The sequence below is a fragment of the Natrix helvetica genome, assembly GCF_964273705.1.
Source record: "Natrix helvetica genome assembly, chromosome: 1".
In the NCBI taxonomy this organism is placed as follows: domain Eukaryota; kingdom Metazoa; phylum Chordata; class Lepidosauria; order Squamata; family Natricidae; genus Natrix; species Natrix helvetica.
This window is the reverse complement of record NC_138548.1, coordinates 201278344-201300937: the sequence shown is the minus strand read 5'-3', so window position 1 is coordinate 201300937 and position 22594 is coordinate 201278344. Positions and strand designations below refer to the sequence as shown.

The window sequence follows — 22594 nt, the reverse complement described above, 5'->3', positions numbered from 1 at the left end:
TGTTAAGTGAGTTTCATCACATTTTACAAGTTAGCCATGCCCACCTAGTCACATGACTGCCAAGCCACACCCACTCGGTCACATGGCCGGCAAGCCACTCCCACTCAGTCACATGGCCAGCAAGCCACTCCCACAAAGCAGGCCACACCTACAGAGGAGGTTCTAAAAATATTTGAAACCCACCACTGATATACATATACACAAAACAGTCAAAGATTTTCCAAAAACTTTCACCAGTACTCTACACAGACAGAATCCTAGACTTACCAATTGCTTTGCAGGCCTTGGTAGGTGGATCAATCTGATATCCTTCTTTACATTCGCATTTATAGCTTCCTTTCAGGTTCACACAGACTTGACTACAGGCATCAGGGTTGAGACACTCATCAATATCTACAAAGTCAAAATGATGTTGCTAAGCATTCAAAAGAATAGGTCATTTCTCTGGTCAATTTTCTGTTGAAAAAGACTTTATGTGCTTTGGCATCAAGCAAAAGAGGAAGGGCAAAGGTTCCTATCCAGGTTTGCTTCTTCGGCTATGACTGGGGAACAGAAGGATTTCTATTCCTTGCAGACAATATAAATATATAGGAATATAAATCCTTCAATTCCCCACCATCCAGTCAGAGCTGAAAAAGCTTCTTGGATGAGAAGCGAAATGTTTTTAAAGAAAACCAAGAAAGTCCAGAAAGCCTCTTGAAAAAGCACCTTTGGGACAACAAGGACCTGGATGACTGAGAATCTCCAGAGACTCTACATCAGATAGAAATTTTCATCCCCAAATAAGTTAAATGTATCCTCATTGTTATCAATGCTTACTGGAGATGAGGATCCACATCCAACACATCCAGAGGCTAAAAGGTTGGGAAAACTAGTATTAAATCAAAAGGCTTCTTATAGAAAATTAAATGTCAAGATATTCTTACCTTCACATTTTCTTTGATCAATCAGCTGGAAGCCTTCAGGGCACAAACATTCATATCCAATTTTGAGGTCATTGCATATATGGGAACAACCTCCCTTATTAGCCAAACATTCATTAGTTCCTGCAGCAGAAGAGTACATTATGGAGATGATGTCAGAGAAACAATCTTGAACCTCTTTTAATCTTTTCAAATATCTGCAAACCTTTATTGTTTTGCAAAATGATTTCTCTAAGGACACATTTACAAAGAGACTCCCTAAGCAATTTGAATTTTTAAAATTCTGTTTAATTAATATAATTTTGAGTTTTCAGCACTGCCGTGTGTACAAAGGAACAGCTAATCATTGCATGCGCATACGCCCCAGAAACACAGAAAACAAACAGGCAAGGGTGTGTGTGCCTGGCGACTTTGGCCATGCGTGCCATAGGTTCGCCATCACGGGATAACTTCCGGCTGAGCTTCCTGTGGTGTTGGAGGTGAAGAATGTGACCACTGCGATCCCACCCCGAGCTCTCCCCGTTGGAAGGCAGGGTGGGTGGGTGAAGTAAAGGGGCGCCTTGCAGGTCGAAGAGAGCCGCATCTCTCCTCTCTGATTTGGAAAGCCTCCTCGTCTGAAGACGCGGAGCAGTGGCAATTAAAATAGCTACCTTGAAGCAGGAATCAGCCAGAATACCCAAAACAGTGCAAGAGCATAGAGAGCTGTGAACAGAAACTGGGTTGCTGGGTGAGATTATTCTTTTTTTCTTTAAAGTTACCCCAGGATAAGAAGAAAAAAACCCTCACTCTTGAACTTAAAAATAAAGGGGAATCAGAATATTATGAGGTATGGAATAGATTTTATGATTGGTATAAGACAAGATGACAAGACTGGAACCAATGTATATATTGTGATTGAACAGAAGGACAGACAATGTATTAAGTAGATTAATTGTTAATGGTTGAAACTAGCTGTATATAATGTGAATGTATGATCACTCCGACTCCGTGGTATTGTATTGTTTTAAATGTAAAAACAATAAATAAATATAAAAAGAAAAAAAAACCTAAAGAAAAGACTCTAAAACAGTGGTTCCCAAACCTTTTCAGTCCACCGCCCCCTTGGTGCTACAAACTGATCCTCAGTGCCCCCCACCCAGTGGTGGAATTCAAATTTTTTTTTACGACCGGTTCTGTGGGCGTGGCTTGATGGGCGTGGTTGGGGGAGTCATATGACTGGGCGGTTTGCATGAAGGAATAAAGATAGTAACAGTAAAATTCAAAACTGTTAACAATTAATTGCACATTTATTCAAAATCCAATATAAAAACCTTTGTAGTTAGTTAATTCAACAAAATTGTTGAACATGGTCCAGTGATACCAGGATTTCAAAGTCTGATAGTCATTTATCAAGAACCTTAGTAACTTAGTAAACTTAGTAAACTTTAGTAACTACTAAATTAGTAACTAATGACTAATTTAGTCATTTTCTTTGCTTGGAGAGAAGTTGGATGACCACACTGAAGCCATGTTCCACCAAATATGATGTTGGAAATGCCATAGTGCAGGATAGCTCGCTCGCTCGCCCCCCCTGGGCTTCCCCGCCGCTCTGGCTACCTCCGTCCGTCCGCGCCCACAGCTGCAGCGACCTCATCAAGACAAAGTGGGAGCGAAGGGAGGTGAAGTGGCCTCTCTTTGATCACTCGCTCCCCCCGCCTGTCCGCACTATGCTAGCCCTGCGCTCACTGATTGGCTGGCTCACCAATCGTCCCGCCCACCTCTAAGAGCCCTATCTATAGAAAACCAAGCAGAAAAAAAGATAACTGGTCAGTGAGTGGGCAGGGCTAGCATAGTGTAGATGGGCGGGGGGAGCGATCGATCAAGCAGCTTCTGGATGGGCGGGGGTGAGTGAGCAAACTGGTTCTGAATGGCTCGCTAGAGGAGGCCACCTCCAGCACTCCTTTGCTGCCGCCCTTGCCTCTTACCGCCGCCCTGGCCTCTTACCGCCCTCCTAAGCCATCTCACCGCCCCCCAGAGGGCGGTACCACCCACTTTGGGAACCACTGCTCTAAAATGATTTTGCTAGCTGCGGAAAAATGCCATTCTTATAGAGATTTATGTTGAAAAATAAGTTGGGAGCGCCATCTACTGACTGAAGGAAAATGATTCCTAGACTCCTGGAAACTTACAGAGATCCTGGGAAGCTAAAATAAAAGACTAAAAAATGCAGAGTAGACTCAAAGAACTTGGAAAATATTTTGGATTAAGAGCGTACTGAGTAAATGCTGGGATTGACCCATTTGGAAAATTGATTTTGTTCTGAAAAAAAATGGAGATTGAATGAAATAAATATCTGCTGGAAAGAAGGCAGTGTGGGAATTGGAGTCTTATTTATCAAAGCATACTCCCAGGATCTTGGACGTTGGACTGCTGCAGCCACAGCATATTCAAGGAATATTAAATACTTACGGCACTCTTTAAGAGGTTCGTCTGACCAGTCCCTACAGTCTTTCAATCCATTGCAGACCTTGTCCATGCTGATACATTCTCCAGAACCGCACTTAAATACATTTGATCCCTTGCAAGTTGTCACTGTTGCAAAAGTAAAAAGAAGTATTGTTTAAATCTCACTTTGCAGCTTCCATTTGGCTTTTCTAGGAAAGCTGTTCAGAAAGTGAAGATAAGCAGGAGAGCATCAACAGAAGGGAGCAGAGGCATTTAATATTTTAATAAACACTATTCATCTAAAAAAAAAAAAAACACCTAAACCCGTGATGGCAAACCTATGGCACGCGTGCCAGAAGTGGCACATAGAGGCCTCTCTCTGGGCACGCACGCCATTGCCCCCAGCCCAGCTCCGTCGCATTGCTCGGGACTCGGTCATTTGTGGGACTAAAAAGCAGCATGAAACAGGTTTCCTCCTTTGTCGCAGTACATTTGCTGTTGCTGCTCCCTCCTCCTCATGGAGCCCATGACAAAGGAGAAGTCCTGGCAGTTGTGGCAGGTGAGGAGGGGTGTGTGCCGGGGCTCTTGTCACCACCTCTTCTTCGCCAATTTCCTCCCCCACCCCGGCTCGCCTGTCTCTAAATCATGTCTCTTTGTCTCAACGGCCCAAGAGGAACAAAGCAATTGGGAAAGGTTTGGTGGGTGGGTGGGAATAAGATAAGGAGGAGAAATGGCATCTCGGTTCGCTCTCATCTCCCTGATAGCTTTTCTGGCAAAGCTGCCTGAGAGAAAGGGGGGGGGGGGAGTGAGAGAAGGAAGGGGGGAGAGAAACAGAGGGGGAGGACAGAAGAGAGGGAGAGAAAACGTTACAATTTTTTTCTTTTTTTGTTGTTGCTAAAGGTAATATTTCAAAAGCAGAAAAAAGGGGGCATAAAAGTGCATTTATCACGTTTTTCTTAGAACAATTAGCTGAACTCTGCCTTTATCATTATTTTAGGTAGTATAACTTCATTATTCAGGTTAAATTGCCATGTTGACACTTTGCAATAAATAAGTGGGTTTTGGTTTGCAGTTTGTGCTGAAAGGTTTTGCCACCACTGCCCTAAACTATATTTCATCCATAAGACATCTCAAGGCAACATAAAACATGATCATGCTATAAACTCAGTTCCAGATTCTTCAAATAACAAGTCTTCTCCTCACTGTCCAAGCCATTGTATCCCCACAAGACCACCTCTTCTAATTTGCAAATGCATTGCCTGCTTCTCTGAAGACCTCAGGAGGGTAGACAGAACATGGCATGGGCTCTTCCACCCTGAACAATTCTCTCCCCCATCCCAAGCCCGGGCTCTCCAGAGTCCTACATAAAACTACCAGCAGGGCTTACCATTGACACAGCCGACCTCATCACTCAGGTCTTTGCAGTCAGGCTCTTCGTTGCACTGCAAACTTCCATGGATGCACATCCCATCGTTGCACTGAAATTCATCAGGGCGGCAGGTTGCTTTAACTAGGCAAAAGCAAGATCATCTTTAGAGCCAGCAACACCATTATGCCAACCCAGTGTTTACCTCTGCATGACACATAGTACATTAGTACAGTTCATTTTACTTCATGGAACCAAGCTATTCAGAGTGTAAACATGCACCTCCAACTCTCCCACAAGTACCAGAACAGAGTAGCTTCTGTATTCTTGGCCAATAAATGGAAAGCTGTCACTACGCAAGTTGAGCACCAAAAGTGAAGAAATGGACCTCCAGAACAATATGAAGTTGTAGGTGTAGCTCTATCAGGAGCCATAGAAACTACAGGTAGTCCTTGTTTAGCAATTGCCTCACTTAGTAACTGTTCACAGTTACATTGATGAATAAAGTAACTTTGCAACCAATCTTTGCATTTTTGATCTTTGCAGATCTGTAAAGCAAAAGAAAGCTTTTACTTAAGAATTGCTGCACTTAATGACAGAGTTGCCGGTCCCAAGTGTGGTCACTAAATGAGGACCTCTAGTAGAGAAAAGCACTCTGTCAAGCCTGAATTGTCAGCCAATACCTACCAGAAGCTACTGTAGGGCAATGTGTCATGAATGAAATTGAGGGCAAATTTTAAGCTGTCCATCATCTTGCTCAACTCTCAATTGGGTCTGGATTTGAGAATACGTGCTGCTCAGGGTATCTGGCAAGTTTTCTTTTAATTTAAAAAATAACCTCTAATTCCTAGTTCTTTTTTCTTGAAGTATTTTTGAAGCCTCTCGGGGCAGTTTGTTCCAGCTCTCATTCATGTTATCTTGAAACATGCTGCTTAAAACAATTTATATTTAACTCTATTATTTAGCCACAAAAATTTCAAGTCATACTTCTCTTTCTGTGAAGGATCTTGTACCACACGTATTGTAACCAATGTTCCCTCTAATTTTTTTTCCAGTGTATGCGGAAAAGTATAGTGTTTGAGCGGCACATTTTCATGCCTGAGCACCTGATTTTTTTTTAGACATAATTGCCATCAGAGCAGATGTTGGGGAGGGAGGGCAAGGAGGAAAAGGGTCCACTCCCTCTCCCTCAGACCCCCAGGAAGGAAGGGAAGGGAGGGGGAGGAAAAGGAAAGGAAATGGGAAAGAAGAAAAGGAAGGGAAAAAGGAAAGGAAATGGGAAAGAAGGAAAGGAAAAGAAAAAGGGAAGGGAAAAGAAGGAAAGGGAAGGGAAAAGAAGGAAAGGAAAAAGGAAAGGAAAAAGAAAGGGGGGGAAGGGAAGGGAAAAGAAAAAAGAAGGGAAAAGGAAATAAGGAAAGGAAAAGAGAAAGAAAAGGAAATGGGAAAGAAGAAAGGAAAGGAAAAGTGAAAGGAAAAAGGAAAGGGAATGGAAAAGAAGGAAAGGAAAAGGGAAAGGAGAAAGGAAAGGAAATGGAAAAGAGAAAGGAAAGGAAAAGGGAAAGGAAATGGAAAAGAAGTAAAGGAAAAGGAAAGGAAAAGAGAAAGGAAATGGAAAAGATGGAAAGGAAAGGAGAAAGGAAGGAAATGGAAAAGAAGGAAAGGAGAAATGAAAGGAAAAGAGAAATGAAAGGAAAAGGAAAGGAAGATAGAAGAAGGACAGAAAGGGAAAGGAAAGAGTGGAAAGGATTGGTACTGCTTAAAAATCAAGTCTCAGGATCCTCGTGGACCCCTTTGGCTCAGACAGTCCAATTCCACGCTGGTTCCCTCTCTCCCCAAAGCAAAGGGATCGCAGAAAGACTGCCCAGTCCAGAATGGGGCTTCAGACACTCAATGCCTGAAAAACCCCGGATGAAAAGCAGGCTACAACCAGCGAATCATGTTTTCCCAGGAACCAACGAAGCCCCATAGGACCAATGGGAATTCTCCCTTCTGCAGCGTCATCTGTCTCCGGGCAGAGTCTTTCTTATCACAGATGGAAGAGAGAGTTCGGTGCAGAGAGAGAGAGAGAGAGAAGGGAGGGAGGGGGGATATTTTCAGTCATATTTTAAGACATTAAAAAACACTGTGCTGCAGTTTGAAACTTCTGCGCGGCATTTCCTTGTTATGTGCGCGGCCGTGCAGCTTAGAGGGAACATTGATTGTAACCTCCCTTCGCTTTTGCAGAGAGCTCTGAGAAGTGCTCAGTTTATGCTTACCACAGTTGGCCTCATCTGATCTGTCCTTGCAGTCAAAGCTTCCATCACACTGCCAGCGCTGGTGGATGCACTCGCCACTCCCACAATGGAACTCCAATGGAGAACATGGATTGGTTTTCTTGGCTCCCTGCTGGATTCCACAGATCTCGGGTGATTCATCAGATCCATCTTTACAGTCAGCATCATTGTCGCAGGCCCAGAGCTTGGGAATGCACTCTGAGCTGTTGCAATGAAACATTTCAGGATTGCAGGTTGGGGCACGACAGTCTAATTCATCACTCCTATCTCCACAGTCATCATCTTCATCACAGACAAAATCAAAAGCAATACAATTCCCATTTTGGCATTGGAATTGATTATCTGCACAACGTCTAGGAGCTAAGAAGGCAGAAGACAGGGTTATCAGTCACAACCTACATCCACAATGGGATACAAAGGTTACAAATGGGTGATTCCTTTCTCTTTAACAGGACACCATCCATATATATGTTTTATGCTAAACAACTGAGAGGCCTTTTTCTGGAAGGGCACACAATTTCTTGTGGATTCAAAGGTGTCTTGCTGTTTTTCTTTTACTTGTCCAAGATCGATTGCAGCAGATGAACGCAAAAACCCTGACGTCTCTACTAATAAATATGGCAGAGGGCCATAAGTAATCTTTTAGATTCTATGCTCTAAAATGCAAGACTGATAGAATTTGAAAACCAAAGGTCTACAAGACACAATAGGGTACATTCTCTCTTTATCTCTAAAAATAATGTGATTCCAAATCTCTATTCCTCTTGGTTTTACTATAATTAGCATCCTTTATTTAATGTGACAGTATTATCTGGCTTTATGATGCCATTATGACACAACCACCTCTATCACCAAGCCATGCAGCCCTGACTTACGGCAGTTGTCTTCATCTGAGCCATTTTCACAATCCACTTCCAAGTCACACCGCCAGGATATATCAATACAACGATTGATGCGGCCGCCACAGCTGAACTGGGTTGAACTGCAAGTCACAGATTCTGAAAAGATACATACAATCCTGATTGTATTACACTGTATCCCATAGGCTTAGCAAAGAGATCCCTTCATCTTAGGGTTGTTGTTCACTGGCCAAAGAGCGTGGTGGAGATAGCACAAGTTCTGGCATCATGAGAAAAAATATGGAAGTCACTCAGATGAGCAATGGGTCCCTAGCATGCTCTCAGTTAGCAAGTGAAGCACTATAGGAAGTATATTGCCAGTAAGAAGGATCTTGACAAACTTGAACATTGGGCACTATCTAATAAAATGACATTCAATGGCGAAAAGAGTAAGGTTCTACATTTAGACAACAAAAATTGAATGCACAGGTACAGTATAGGTGGTACCTTGCTCAACAGTAGTAACTGTGAAAGGGATCTTGGAGTCCTAGTGGACAACCATTTAAATAGGAGCCAGCAGTGTGCAGCAGCTGCCCAAAAAGCCAACACAGTTCTAGGCTGCATCAACAGAGGGATAGAATCAAGATCACGTGAAGTGTTAATACCACTTTATAAGGCCTTGGTAAGGCCACACTTGGAATACTACATTCAGTTCTGGTCGCCACGATGTAAAAAAGATGTGGAGACTCTAGAAAGAGTGCAGAGAAGAGCAACAAAGATGATTAGGGGACTGGAGACTAAAACATATGAAGAATGGTTGGAGGAACTGGGTATGTCTAGCTTAAGAGAAAGAAGGACTAGGGGAGACATGATAGCAGTGTTCCAATATCTCAGGGGTTGCCGCAAAGAAGAGATGAGTCAAACTATTCTCCAAGGCACCTGAGGGTAGAACAAGAAGCAATGGGTGGAAACTAATCAAGGAGAGAAGCAACTTAGAACTGAGTAGAAACTTCCTGACAGAACAATTAATCAGTGGAACAGCTTGCCTCCAGAAGTTGTGAATGCCCCAACACTGGAAGTCTTTAAGAAGACGTTGGATAGCCATCTGTCTGAAACGGTATAGGGCCGTGATGGCGAACCTATGGCACGCGTGCCACAAGTGGCACGCGGAGCCATTTGTCAGGGCACGCGAGGCGCTGCCCTGTCAGCTGGCCAGCGCGCATGCGCGCGCTGGCCAGCTGAGTTCACCTTTTTAAAAGCTATTTTTCGCCTTCCCCAGGCTCCAGAGGCTTTATAGGAGCCTGGGGAGGGAGAAAAGAGCCTCCCCCGCCCCCCCCCCGGAGGCTTCAGGGACCGTCCCGAGGCTTCCCTGAAGCCTTCGGAACACTTAAAACCAACCTCCGAGCAACCCGGAAGTGACTTCCGGGTTGCTCGGATGGTCGTTTTAAACGCTCTGAAGGCTTCAGGGAAGCCTCGGGACGGTCCCTGAACAGGCACGAGACGTGCGTCTCCATCGCCCGGGCCCGGATCGCCTCCACCGCGCGGCGCCTCAGGCTCGGCGTCCTTGCGCCCGGCCTTCAAATCGCTGCCGCCACCGCCGCTAGGACGGGCTAGGCTTCAGCCGCGCCGCCCTCGCCTCCTCCTCCTCCTCTAGCCGCGCCATCGCAAGGATTAAGGCGAAAGGGGGCGGGGAAAGCGAAGGGGGCTGGAGGAAGAGGGTGAGAGGCGGGTCCTGTGAACGGCGGCAGCAGCGGCGACAATAGTCGCAACGCTGCCTGCCGCCTTTCCCCTCCTTTGTCTCCCAGCCGGGGCGGCCCGCCGGCAAGTTACGACTATTGTCGCCGCTGCTGCCGCCGTTCACAGGACCAGCCTCTCACCCTCTTCCTCCAGTCGGCAGGCTCTGACTCGTTTGCTGCCTGCCGGGCCTCGGCGCCGCGTTCGAGCGTTCCGTGAAGCCTCCGGGGGGGCGGGGGAGGCTCTTTTCGCCCTCCCCAGGTTCCTATAAAGCCTCTGGAGCCTGGGGAAGGCGAAAAAATCATGCAAAGCCCCCTTCGCTTTCCCCGCCCCCGCTCGCCTTAATCCTTGCGATGGCGCGGCTAGAGGAGGAGGAGGAGGAGGCGAGGGCGGCGCGGCTGAAGCCTAGCCCGTCCTAGCGGCGGTGGCGGCGGCGATTTGAAGGCCGGGCGCAAGGACGCCGAGCCTGAGGCGCCGCGCGGTGGAGCCGATCCGGGCCCGGGCGATGGAGACGCACGTCTCGTGCCTGTTCAGGGACCGTCCCGAGGCTTCCCTGAAGCCTTCAGAGCGCTTAAAACGACCATCCGAGCAACCTGGAAGTCCGGGTTGCTCGGAGGTTGGTTTTAAGTGTTCCGAAGGCTTCAGGGAAGCCTCCGGACGTTCCCTGAAGCCTCCGGGGGGGGGGGGCGGGGGAGGCTCTTTTCGCCCTCCCCAGGCTCCTATAAAGCCTCTGGAGCCTGGGGAAGGCGAAAAAATCATGCAAAAATGGGTGCGTTGTGCGCGCATGTGCACTGGGGGCGCGTTGCATTATGGGTGCGGCACGCCCGCACACGACCTCCCCCCCGCGCTCCCCCCACTTGTGGCACGTGAGCCAAAAAAGGTTCGCCATCGCTGGTATAGGGTTTCCTGCCTAGGCAGGGGGTTGGACTAGAAGACCTCCAAGGTCCCTTCCAACTCTATTATTGTATTGTAAGAAAGATGACCTTTCTGCCAATATGCAGAAACACCTAGGCAAAAGAGGTTGAAGCATTTTTTAGCCACAAAACAATGAGATAACATTTGGAAGTGGCTCAGACACTTGCCCAATTCATTGAACTACAAGAAGGTGGAGGTGTACTGCAGAATCATTTGCAATATTGTTTTTATAGTCAATCTCAATAAAAGTAGTTTCACCCTTACTGTGAAGTTGATTTCCTGGTCTGGTCTACCTAATGGGTAGGCAGAGAAACTCACCTCTCCTGACATGAAACAGTGTGGCTGATCCTAAGAGGCAATAATCCTCCTTTCAATACCATTGCCACCATGCCTCCCTCCAATTTTTCCCTTCAAGAACTTTAAAGCATATTACAAGGTTCCAGGTCCTTCCATCCTACCTTCTGAGAAGTGCAATCTTACACTTGGGCAGTGGAGGGCAAGCTATCAGCCCAGCTCTACTTCCCTGAGGGAGTGCCCGGATGTGCTTGCCTCAAGGCTTCTGCTTCTTCCACCACCGGAAGAAAAGAGGCGAGGCTGGGCGAGGCCAGGCCAGGCATGACAAGGGGAGGCTGGGAGAGGTGGGGTGAGGCTAGGCGAGGCATGACAAGCTGAATGAGGTGCAGCAGCTGCTAGGCACCACCAGCTCTGTGTGCACACCATCTATGCGTGTGTCCAGGGACAGCAACTGGCCAGGCTGAGGCAATGCGGCCTTGTCCCTCGATGTTTCCGGGGCGGCCCCACAGGCTAGATCTAACCACCTCATGGAGGAGATCTGGCCTGCGGGCCTTGTGTTTGACATGTCTGGCTTACTATATTGAGCAATCATAGCTAGCTGTGGTTTGTTCTGAACAGCTTATTTAGAAAAAAACCATGGCTTAGTATATACAAATCCAGCCTCTACAAAAGAGGTGGTAGAGATCCAGAGCATATTCTTGTAGGCACAGGCACTTGAAGACTGTCCCTTCACACGTGGCTTTTTGTGGAGATTGGAAGAGGAAACTCTGCGCAAAATTAGCATTAGCCAACTTACTGCATGCATCCAGGGATTCATCAGAACCATCCTGGCATTCAGGTTTGCCATCGCAGATCCATTTGTAAGGGATGCAATCTCCATTTCTGCATTGAAATTCATTTCTTCCACACTTACCCCGCTCTGCAAGAGAGTTTCATTAACCATTAGAAAGAGAAACCACCACATTCTGACTTCAGTTCCTCACCTGTATACGGAGAACATCTTAACTGTAAATTAAACTTATCCATAGGCTACTTATCAGTACCTTCACCAGAAGATATGGATCCAAGTTTTATTTTATATATAACTATACATACAACTTTTAAAATTAATTCTAAATGCACATGTATCCGTTTCAAACCGTGAAGGTAAAAGAGGCATGCAGACAAGAGACTTGACAAATCTTACCAGAGATTTATCTAGATATTTCTGATTGTACCCACAAGCAACCCGATAAGAGAGCAAGATGAGTTGAACAATAACAGTGGGGAAATCTATCTGATACAGCTGGAAGGAAAATTGCTGCCCACTGGTAGTCACTCTTTACATATGGAAATTGAATATCCTGAATGTTGGCCTGGAAAAGCTACATCAGAAACTCTGAGCAATGGGTACCCATAAAGATTGCCAATGTGGCTCAGTGACCCAGTTTAAAGCTGCAGCTTGTACTGTAGCTTGTGAGGAGGTTGCCATTTGGGCAGTGGCGTAGCGTGGGGGGTGCAGGGGGGCCGGCCGCACCGGGCGCAACATCTGGGGGGGCGCCCTGACTCACCCTGCGCCGCCGTTTGCCAGACTGTGGCCGTCTCTTTCCTCCCGAGGAGGAGCTCGAAGGGCAGCGGGAAAAGGCTCGACTGAAGGGAAGCAGGTGCCGCGGGGGTGGGAGGCGCACCGGGGGCTTCGGGAAGGCGCCGGCTTCCCGGGGCGCTCCAGGCGGAGCCGAAGGAGAGCGGCGCTGCGCTGTGCTCCGTCTGCCCGCCGCTGCAACGCCACCGCATCCTCCCGCTCCGCCTGGAGCGCCCCGGGAAGCCGGCGCCTTCCCGAAGCCCCCGGTGCGCCTCCCACCCCCGCGGCACCTGCTTCCCTTCAGTCGAGCCTTTTCCCGCTGCCCTTCGAGCTCCTCCTCGGGAGGAAGGCAGGAGGCCAGCATGGAGAGCCTCACTTGACTGATGCCGACCCAGGGGCAGCTGCAGTCGGGCCGCCCTCGCTTTAGGGGGCGCAAATTACTTGCCTTGCCCCGGGTGCTGACAACCCACGCTACGCCACTGCATTTGGGTTTCTACATGAAGCCATGAAGCATTGAGAGCAGCTTTCATTTCAATAAGGCCACACCCTTCTTTCTCTGGCAGCTGCAGTTCCATCCCAACTATATATTTTGTAGACAGCTTTGAAGTCTGAAAATTGGAGAGCTGCTTTCTTAGTTTCTGAAGTATGCCTGTTTCTATTCTGAGTATGGACTAGAAGTATCTTCAGCAAGGTCACTTCAGTCTTCCTTAATGTCAAGGTTGACCCCTTGAACGTGCCAAGAGCTCTTTTGCCTCACTGGTTACAAGAGATTATATATTGCTGCTCACTAATCTGTAGATTTTAGCTAAGGGAAAGTTTTCTTAGGAAAAGAAATGACCTCCAAACTGATATGTTTGGTTACACTGTTGCTAAACTGAAGCCCTCTTATCATTCCCAACGTTTCTTGATGGTGAACCTATGGCACACATGCCAGAGGTGGCAGGTAGAGCCCTCTCTCTGGGCACATACACCATCACCCCCAGCCCAGCTCCCTCACATTTCTGTCATTTGTGGCACTAAAAAGCTGTGTGAAACAGGCTTCCTCCTTCGTTGTGGTACATTTGCTGTTGCTGCCTTGAGCAGTAGCACAACGCAATTTAGCCCGCTTCCCAATGGGGGAAGACACGGTCCCCTCCTCGAGCCCATGAGAAAGGAAAAGTTCTGGCAGCTGCGGCAGGCGAGGAGGTGTTGCTGCTACCTCTTCTTCGCCGCTTCCCTCCCCCCCACCCCGGCTCGCCTGTCTCTTTAAATCGCACCTCTTTGTCTCAAGGGCCTGAGAAGGACAAAGCAATTGGGAAAGGATTGGATGGTGGTGGTGGTGGTAGGGATAAGGTAAGGAGAAATGAAGGGATCTCGGCTTATGTTGGGATGCCCCGCCTTTCCCTCCCTCTCCCATGGGGGGTGGGGGGGAAAGGAACCCCTGAACTAGTGCTGGAGGGTGGGAATCTGATGTCTGTCTGGAGGCTGAGGAGGCCAGGAGCAGCGCGCCCGCAAAGCCCAGCTGGGCAGAGTGATGCAGGGCATCCCAACACAGGCAGTTTTATCAGAGAAGCTATCTGGGAGGCGAGAGTGAGCAGAGATGCCTCTGTTTCTCCTCCTTATCTTATTTCCACCTCCCAATCCTTTCCCAATTGCTTTGTCCTGCTCCGGCCCTTGAGACAAAGAGGCACGACTTAAAGAGACAGGTGAGCTGGGGTGGAGGGGGGAAGCTGAAAAGAAGAGATGGCGGCAACAGCCCTGGCACACACCCCTCCTCCCCTGCCATGGCTGCCAGGGCTTCTCCTTCGTCATGAGCTCCAGGAGGAGGATGGGACCCCATCTCCCCCATTGGGAAGTGGACTAAAGTTCACTCTGCTGCAGCCTTATGGGGAGGCAGGGCATCCAACCCAGGGAGCTCTGCCAGTGTGAGCATAGCTAAAACCAGATTTCTCCACAGAGGAGAAGAGAAAGAGAGGCAGGTGGGAGGGAAAAAGAGAGAGAAAGAGAGGGAGGGAGGGAGGGAAAGAGAGAGAGGAGGGGAAAGGGAAAGAGAGGGGGAGGGAGGGAAGGAAAGAGAGAGAGAGAGAGGGAGAGGGAGGGAGGGGGAAAGAAATGGGGGAGAGAGAGGGAAGGGGGAAAGAGAGAGAGAAAGAGGGAAGAAAGGGGGAAGCGAGGAAGAATGAAAGAGAAAGAAAAACAGAGAGGTGTGGGAGGAAAAGAGAAAAAGGAGGAAGGGGGAAAGAGGGAGAAGAAAAAGAGGGGGGACAAAAAGAGAGAAAGGGAGGGAAAGGAAGAGAAGAGAAGGAGAGGGGGAAGAGAAACAGAAGGGGAAGAGAGAGAGGGAAAGAGAGAAATGATATTACAAAAGTTTTTCTTTTTTATTGTTGCTAAATGTAATAGTTCAAAAGCAGAAAAAAAAGTTTTGGTTTGCAGTTTGGGCACTCAGTGCCGAAAAGATTCACCACCACTGGAATAGACAATCAGGATAAATGTCTCTGGGTTGGAGAAGCTCCCTGAAGTTGACTTACTCTCAACAAGGCATGAGAAAGAAGACTCTTCAGTTGCAGGATTGCAGCAGTAGATAATATCAGCTCTATAACATTTAATTTGATCCCCAGATATGAAGGTACCCTGTTCAAATTCTCAGGTACTGTGGGATTGTTACTCAAACCCTGCCATTAAGCCTTCCTCATGTGAAGCTTGAACTGGCTTATGCTCATGGATTTAGTATGGTGGGTAGTTTTAAAAAGAGGGTTTTATTTGTGCAGGACATACATTACAGATGGCTTTACAGATCTAAACTTCAAGCATTGAGCATATCTGATTAAGATCTTGATGGCATCTTAAATAATTGTAATTAAATCTTGCAAGGGTCTGCTCTAACTGGGCCTGCAAGTGCCTGAAATTAACATTTAAACCATTCACACAGTTAATTGTGGAAACAGTACAAGCCTGAATTTTGGCCTGGACTGTGATTTATAGCTGAAAAACTGCAAATATAGCAAAAGGAGTATAAGTCTTATCTTCTGATTATACAAATGGGTAAGACAGAAGTTTCTGCTGAGTCACAAAGCTATTTCCCGCGGTTCCTACCTTTGATTAGAGAAGACTGGTTGTCATTGCCAACTGTACATTCTGAGGAGGAGCTTCAGTCAGTGCCACCAATTCTTTTTACTTTCAAGACTTCTCATATACTAACAGAAGGAGGGGCAGTCTAGACCACTGATGGCGAACCTGTGGCACACGTAGCCGTTTATCAGGGCATGCGCACGCTGGCCAGCTGAGTTTACCCTTTTTTAAAGTCATTTTTTGCCCTCCCCAGGCTCCAGAGCCTTTACAGGAACCTGGGGAGGGCAAAAAGAGCCTCCCCCCCCCGCCCCTGGAGGCCCTCCTGAGGCTTCAGGAGCTTCTCTGAAGCCTCCGGAGCGCAAAAAACCGGCCCTACGGGCAAACCGGAATTTCAGGAGCGGACTTCCAGTTTGCTCGGAGGGTCATTTTGACTGCTCCGGAGGCTTCAGGGAAGCGTCCTGAAGGTCCCTGAAGCCTCCGGAGGGCAGGGGAGGCTGTTTTCGCCATCCCCAGGCTCCTATAAAGCCCCTGGAGTCTGGGGAGGGCAAAAAAAGCATGCAAAAAATGGGGGGAGTGCCTGTAGTGCGCACATGCATGGTCGCACATTGCATTATGGGTGCGGTACGCCCGGACAATACCCCCCTGCACTCCCACTTATGGCACGCCAGCCAAAAAAGGTTCGCGGTCTAGACAATCACAATATTTGCAGAACAAACAGCAAGCAACACTGTTGGTCATTTAGCCATGGTGATACTGTTTGAAACCAACTATCAAAAAGTAAAAACTCCTCTCTACAAGGAATTTGCTAGAGTTTCTTGGAGAACTAGAAGCCTGAAATTAAGTAATACTTCTCATATCATTTGTCTTATTCCAAACATGCAAACAATTTATGTTGTTATTTCTAATAGCATGTAATCATTAATGACTTATTAAAAGTCCACAATATTTTTACAAATTTGCATCTTTAAAAAAATAGGTTTGTAACCGTCATAACCCTCTTCACCTTTACCTCTAAGTTTCCTTACCTTTTATTAGCTACAGACTAGTGTTTCTTGAGTCAGACTCAAATGTTAGTTACCAATTTAAAGACAGATTAAATGAGAAAATAATATAAGAGAGAGAGAGATGAATGTGTCTTCCATGAATGAAATTATAGTTACATTATTAAGATGAATAATTTTACATGCTAGTTGGAGAATTCTGGGAGTTGAAGTCCACACTTCTTAAAGTTGCTTAGGATCTATACAGAGTTTGATTTTACTGAAGTTGAAAACTTGTTTCCTATACTTGCTTTAAGATGTTTTGTTAGCTTATATGACTGCATCACATAGGGACATTCAGAAGAGGAAACAAAAGATTTACATTTATGTAACCTCAAGGAGTTTTTTTATATACAAAATTCAAATAAGCACCACCTTCAACATGAAACAGTGGAATACAGGGGGTATTGTAAGCTATTCTCTCAACAGAGGCTTCCAGACAATTATTAGTGCTTAACAAAACTTTAGCAGTCATATATTAAGGCTGGGGAAAGTTGCAGATTCAAAGGGCAACATTTTATCCTTCAAAACTAGATACTTACATAGCTACATGAACCACGATTTTATAGTCTGGCAAACAACTCTTCAGAGCTATTGTAAATGAGCCTGACCTGCATTATCCAGTATCAAATTATGGCTTCCATAAAACATTATCTCCCAAATTCAACATAGTCTCACAAAATACTCTAGCCTCTTATGTGTATTTATTTTAGGAAGGGCATTCTGGAATGAGTTTGCAGTTTCTCATTACCAAAGGATGGCACTAACCAAGAACCTATTGCTACTGAAAGACACACACCCAAGTCTTATTTTCCTGGCCAGACTAAATCCAATAGTTCAGATTAATTCAGATTAGTTGGCAAATTTCAACTCCTACCTATTCTGGCTTCAGAGCTGTCAACAGGACAAACAAATCACATAGACATCACATCCAATTGCAGCTTACTGAGGAGCACTTGCCTTCAATTCAGTATGTTTGGGAGGCTAAGAAGCTTGGCAGCAATGTATCTTAACCCAGTCTAGCATATGGTGGAAATGTAAAGCAGTTCCTGCAACAAGTAAATGGACAGAGGATTTTGAAATTGGGGCAGCATCACATACATATCCTCCTGGCAACGCAGTGTGCACAAGCCAGGAGTTCCACTTCTTAAAAAAGATTTTTGTCAGGAAGCAGAATTTCACCTGCACACATTTTGCATTTCCTTAATATATTCTGGGCAGGTCAGCTAGACCAACATGCTTGTCATTCTTTACACATGGATATTTCTCCTTTCCCCTCTTGACTAGAATTGTGCTTATTCATAAGGTAGAAATATTCCTTGGGGAATGAAAAATATCACAATCCTTTTCTAGACACCGTCAAGCTCTTCTACCCAAATACTACATTGCTTCAATCTTGAATTCTAATTTTACTCTAGGACATCTTTCTAATCCATGGGTGCCAAACTCGATCATGTCACATGATGTATCCTGATGTTTTTTGCCTTTGTGGAGCTGGAGTGGGTGTGGCCTGCGTGTAATGTATCTGGCCTACAGTTTGACACCTCTACTCTAACCTAATGCTTCCACATCGACTGGGAATTCTGGAGGTTGCAACCCCAACACATAAAGGCTATATTGAATCCCAAATTTTGCCAAGTTTCCTGTTATTACAGCTTTCCAAAGCAAGATCTATGCTAGTTTGTTGTGGTAAAATCACTACCACCTACAGGATCCTCTTAACTTTACAGTAATTTTGAGAAAGTTATTATCAAACCACACCAAGTAATGACCAAGAGCCTTCTTTTGTAAACATGACTGAAGTTCTTGTCAGATTATGGCATCTAAGATTTTTAATGCAAATACATCAATTCAAAGTGGTGGCAACTTTTCCTTTGGAACTTTGCTATCCAAAAAACAGATATATTAGGCAAGAACAGATTTCCTTCAATTATTAACAGATATGTGGCAGAAAGTACAGTAGTTCTTCCTTATCTTTAAATATAGCAAACTTGGAGAGTGTGCCTATTTGCAAATAAGCACTGAAACAAGGTGAAATCTTTTTTTGTCAATTTATTAATGCATTTTGGAAAAATTTGTGATTAAAAAATTGGGGGCGACTTTAAATAAGACATTTGGGAAAAGATCCTATTCCTTATTTTCAAATCCTCCCCATCAAAACATTTTGTCATAGCTAGCAGATACCCTGTTTGTTTGTAGAGAAGTCTAAACTGCACCAATGCAGGCAAGGAGTCTTGAAGAGAGGGTGGTAGTCATCTAACCAGGCATTTGCAATGGGATGACAAAAACCAGTGAAAAATGGATGGCTTACACCAAAGAAGCTCAGCTAGGGAATCTTCCCTCTTTGGCCTGAAATAGCCCGAAGAGAACTATGAAATACCCCATTTTCTTCACAAGCCAATAGGCAAGAGGAGCATATGAAAATGGCAACCTCAGAGTGAGATGAAGTCAATGATTGCCTCCAAAGTTACAGACCATTCAGCCCATTCTTATTTCCCACCAACCTTCCACCGGTTCCTAACGGAGCCTGCCTAAGAAGCATGCTCAACTCTATAGGGCTCTTCCCTTAAATAGCTGCAATTTCAAAGCAGCAATATTTAGTAAATGTGAACAGTTTCTCATAGATTAAAACACTGGAACCTGTGGTTCCAAAAGTTGTATTTCAGGAATATACACAGAAGGTACCTTCTAAGGAAGTAAAACGCCAGAAATTATACCTTTATTCTCCCCTACTGGGTGTGCCAGGTTTTTGCAACTCAGGGAAAGAAACTAACATGCCTGTCCTGCCACCAGCTCTTTTGAAAAGGATCTCCACTTAGCAACGCAGCTTATGCCCAGTCTGCCCTACGTTCCGGTTTCTAGTCATCTCCTGAGAAAGAATTCCGGTCTGCCACGCCTCAATTTAAGAGCTCCACCCAAATACCTAAATCGCGAGTGATTCTGAAAATCCTCCTAGGCTTGAAGGCTCAAAGCGCCAATGATTCTAAGAGGATTTGTATGGTAACAAGCATGTGCTTGTTGAGTAAGTTAAAAAGCCCTATCACTATTTGCCTTTTAAAGGAAAAGCTAAACAATCCACCGTGGATCTTTACCTGATCCTTCAAGGTTACTCAACAGAAACCTTATCGTTTAACTGAATAGCAAAGGGAAGCAACTAATTACAATCTGCCGGTAAAGTAAGTGCCCCGCTGCCTCTCCGGTGAGAGTTGAATCGCGATGCCTCGAAGCGTCTGGGACCACGCAGGGCTGCCACTTAATTAATGGGACTAAAGAAACTCGCGGTGGGAGGGCCTAGCGCTTGAGCTCATCTCTCCCGTTCAAGTTGAAGGGCGGAGTAACTAGCATGAGAGGAGAGTTCTGCAGCCTTGAATGAGAAACCAAAGAACATCGGCAGCTAGTTGAGAATGGGGTGGGCCAAAAAAAGAGGCCAAAATCCAAAGGGCAACAGGCTTATGGCCATTTTCTGTAAAAGGCGAACTATGCTATGCACTGAAAAAAGAAAAAGGACGCAGTACCCTCCAAATTGGGAATCCAGTTACTTCATTTTATACCAGGAACGAATTCGAACCAAGTTATTAATGAGCCCCGGAAGGGAGTTAGTTGCAGAGTGACGCGCGTTCTAACTCACCCAAGCCATGCGGAGAGGGGAAGGGGAATAATGTCCAAAGCATTATTAATGAAAGGAGGACTTTAAGTCCCCTTCGGTCCGGGACTCGGGTACCAGGTTGTAATGGAAGGAGAGGGGGATAGAGCTCGCCGGTTTCCCTCTGGGAGTTGAAAGATTTGGATTTTCCGACCCCCGACCCCAATTCTCCTCTACTCCCCACGCTTTGACTTAACTGCCAACGACACGTCCGCTGGCTCCTCATGTCTTGGTCCTTTGCTTTTCCTCTCGACATTTGAAAAGCCAGTTAAATTTCAACTACTTGCCTCTTACCATTTGTGGAGACTCGGCTGAGGATACCCAACAGCATCAAGGCAAGCAAAGTAGTTTCCAATCCAGCTGGGCTCATGGTTCGCTCCTGGCGCCCTCCTTTATCTGCTCTGACTTCGGCTGCGCCTGGGTTGCCCAAAGGACTAGTACTCAAAAAGGCAGAATCCGGGCAGGTGCCAGGCACTCAACATTCACAAGCACACGAGGTTCATTTGCCCGATTTCTTCGCGCTCCTCCTAAGGCAAGCGGGAGGCGGGGCTTCCAGTGGGGTGATTTTCAAACCTCGCCACATTATTACGAGGGGGCGGAGTTCCAAACGCACGATGTGACGTCTTCGTGTTTAACCCCGCCCGGTCCCGGTTTAGGATGCTCTTGGCTTGACATCACAAAAATCTGTGAAATTCGTGGAAGGGCGTGCCCATTGTAGGAGCAAGTTCTCCGTTGATTTAAAAAGCAAAACAAAACAGCAAAAAAGCATTCCAGACGTTCGTTTCCACTTCTCGTGAAAAAGTTCTGGTCGGCTCTTCCTGTAAAAAGGACTTGCTCTTACACCCTGTCCTCAAAAGGAAATGGCAAAGCCATGCACAACCTAATCGCGGGCCCTGACAAGGCCGGCGGGTGGGGCCCTTCGTCCAATGCTGAGCTGCTTGCGCCAGACAGCCTTTTGCAATCAATTTTGCAGGCTGGCTCGCTGCAGACTCTTGCCGCTACCTGGACATTTTTTCCCGGTGAAAAATGGTTTGATTGAAATCCAATTACTGTACTATTTCACTCCCTTTTACCTAGAATAGTACCCATTCCACCTGTCTCTGTGCACAGTTAAAATGATTATTTTCAAGAGTTACATGCAACTAACTAGAGCCTAAGCAAATAGGTGTTCATTAACTTGGAATTCCATTACAGAGCAGATAGAGAACTTTTAGAGGCTCTGGGAGAGATAACCAAGGATGGGCACTGTCCTATGTAGGAATCAAAGTGTATCACCTGCTGTGCTCATTTCACCTTCACAAGTCAGGTTTGCAGTATAGAGTTCTCAATATAGGGGAAATAAAGTCAATTCTGCGTATAATATTAATCCCTTTTTGAGTTTTATAAGCCAAAATCAAAGTTTAATCTTGGGCCCAGAAAAACATTAGCTGTTATAAGATCTGACCACCTATCTATATTCATTTCCATAAAGGTGTTAAAAAAAGGAATAATCAAAAATAAATTTCAGATGTTCATTCTGATAATTGCAAAACTATCTTAACATTACTTCATTATATTAACATTAGATTGCATCATATGTTATTCAACAAGAATCTGGAAGGCCTCAAAATGGGAGGAGGGAATGCTATCTATGCCATCTTGAGCTCCTGTTCAAAAGATGCTATATAGATATCTTCCCAGAATTGCTACCACTTTAATATCTTTTCCATGTTTGGAACTGTTCTGTTCGTTTTAGTAGTGGAACATAGAATATCAAGAGTAATGTTTCTCAAGCTTAGCAACTTTAAGGCTGCTAGGGAATTCTTTGAATTGAAATCCACACATCTCAAAGTTGCCAAGGCTGAGAAACCTTGATCTAGAGGCTTAGGCATGAATGTTCAGCACAGCATTCATAAACAAAAATAAAATAGCAGATATTGTTCAACTTAGAGGCCCATCCAGATTTGTATTGTTCTGTACTAAAAAAGATAAACAAGCTTGTTTTCAAATTAAACTAGGTCTTTACTCTTCAGAAATATCTTTACCTCCTGAAGTTGTTTTTCTTTTGGCAGCATTATTCTTTAGCTGAAATGATTATATATGAACCAGATACTTAGTCTGGTGGAAGATATCACTGGGTGATGACCCAGAACCTCTCTCCAACACCAACACCACCCTATCACGCCTCCCCTTCCTTCTTGTCAGTTGATAGCCTGGAGATAGCCTCAGCCCTTAACCCTAACTCTCTAAAACCCTCTAATCCTGCTGAAAGGATAAGATGCTTTGAAGGACAAGTTCCATTTCTTCATCTACCTTACCTTACCAACCAAATGAGTGTAATGAAGTTAAGCATGAGGTATTGACATGAGGGAGTGCCAGTCTGTTCAAAGAGTATCATGGAACGGCAACTCAAGCTGCAATACTAAAGATTTATTTTGTCTTAGTGCCAGGACAGATAGTAAATGAAGACATGGTGACTTCATTTTAAAATATGATTGACATCAACAACTAATTAAATACTTCATTGAGGTCGCATTATGAGCAATTAAAACAGA

General features: G+C 45.6%; 1 protein-coding gene across 2 annotated transcripts in view; it reads right to left on the bottom strand.

Annotated features, from left to right (window-relative positions):
* LDLR (low density lipoprotein receptor) overlaps positions 1–20608 on the bottom strand; it is a 34962-nt gene extending 14354 nt beyond the window's left edge. Inside the window, exons 1-8 of one of the 2 annotated variants that reach the window (XM_081971136.1) lie at positions 20355–20608; positions 11565–11687; positions 7862–7984; positions 6969–7346; positions 4735–4857; positions 3372–3494; positions 927–1046; positions 268–393 (exon numbers count right to left, since the gene is read on the bottom strand). In XM_081971136.1, the coding sequence (XP_081827262.1) occupies positions 268–393; positions 927–1046; positions 3372–3494; positions 4735–4857; positions 6969–7346; positions 7862–7984; positions 11565–11687; positions 20355–20430 (1192 nt within the window). In that variant the 5' untranslated portion in view covers positions 20431–20608. The remainder of the gene's footprint in view (positions 1–267; positions 394–926; positions 1047–3371; positions 3495–4734; positions 4858–6968; positions 7347–7861; positions 7985–11564; positions 11688–20354) is intronic. The other variant, XM_081971135.1, reaches the window with a different exon arrangement.
* Positions 20609–22594: the final 1986 nt, after the last annotated feature.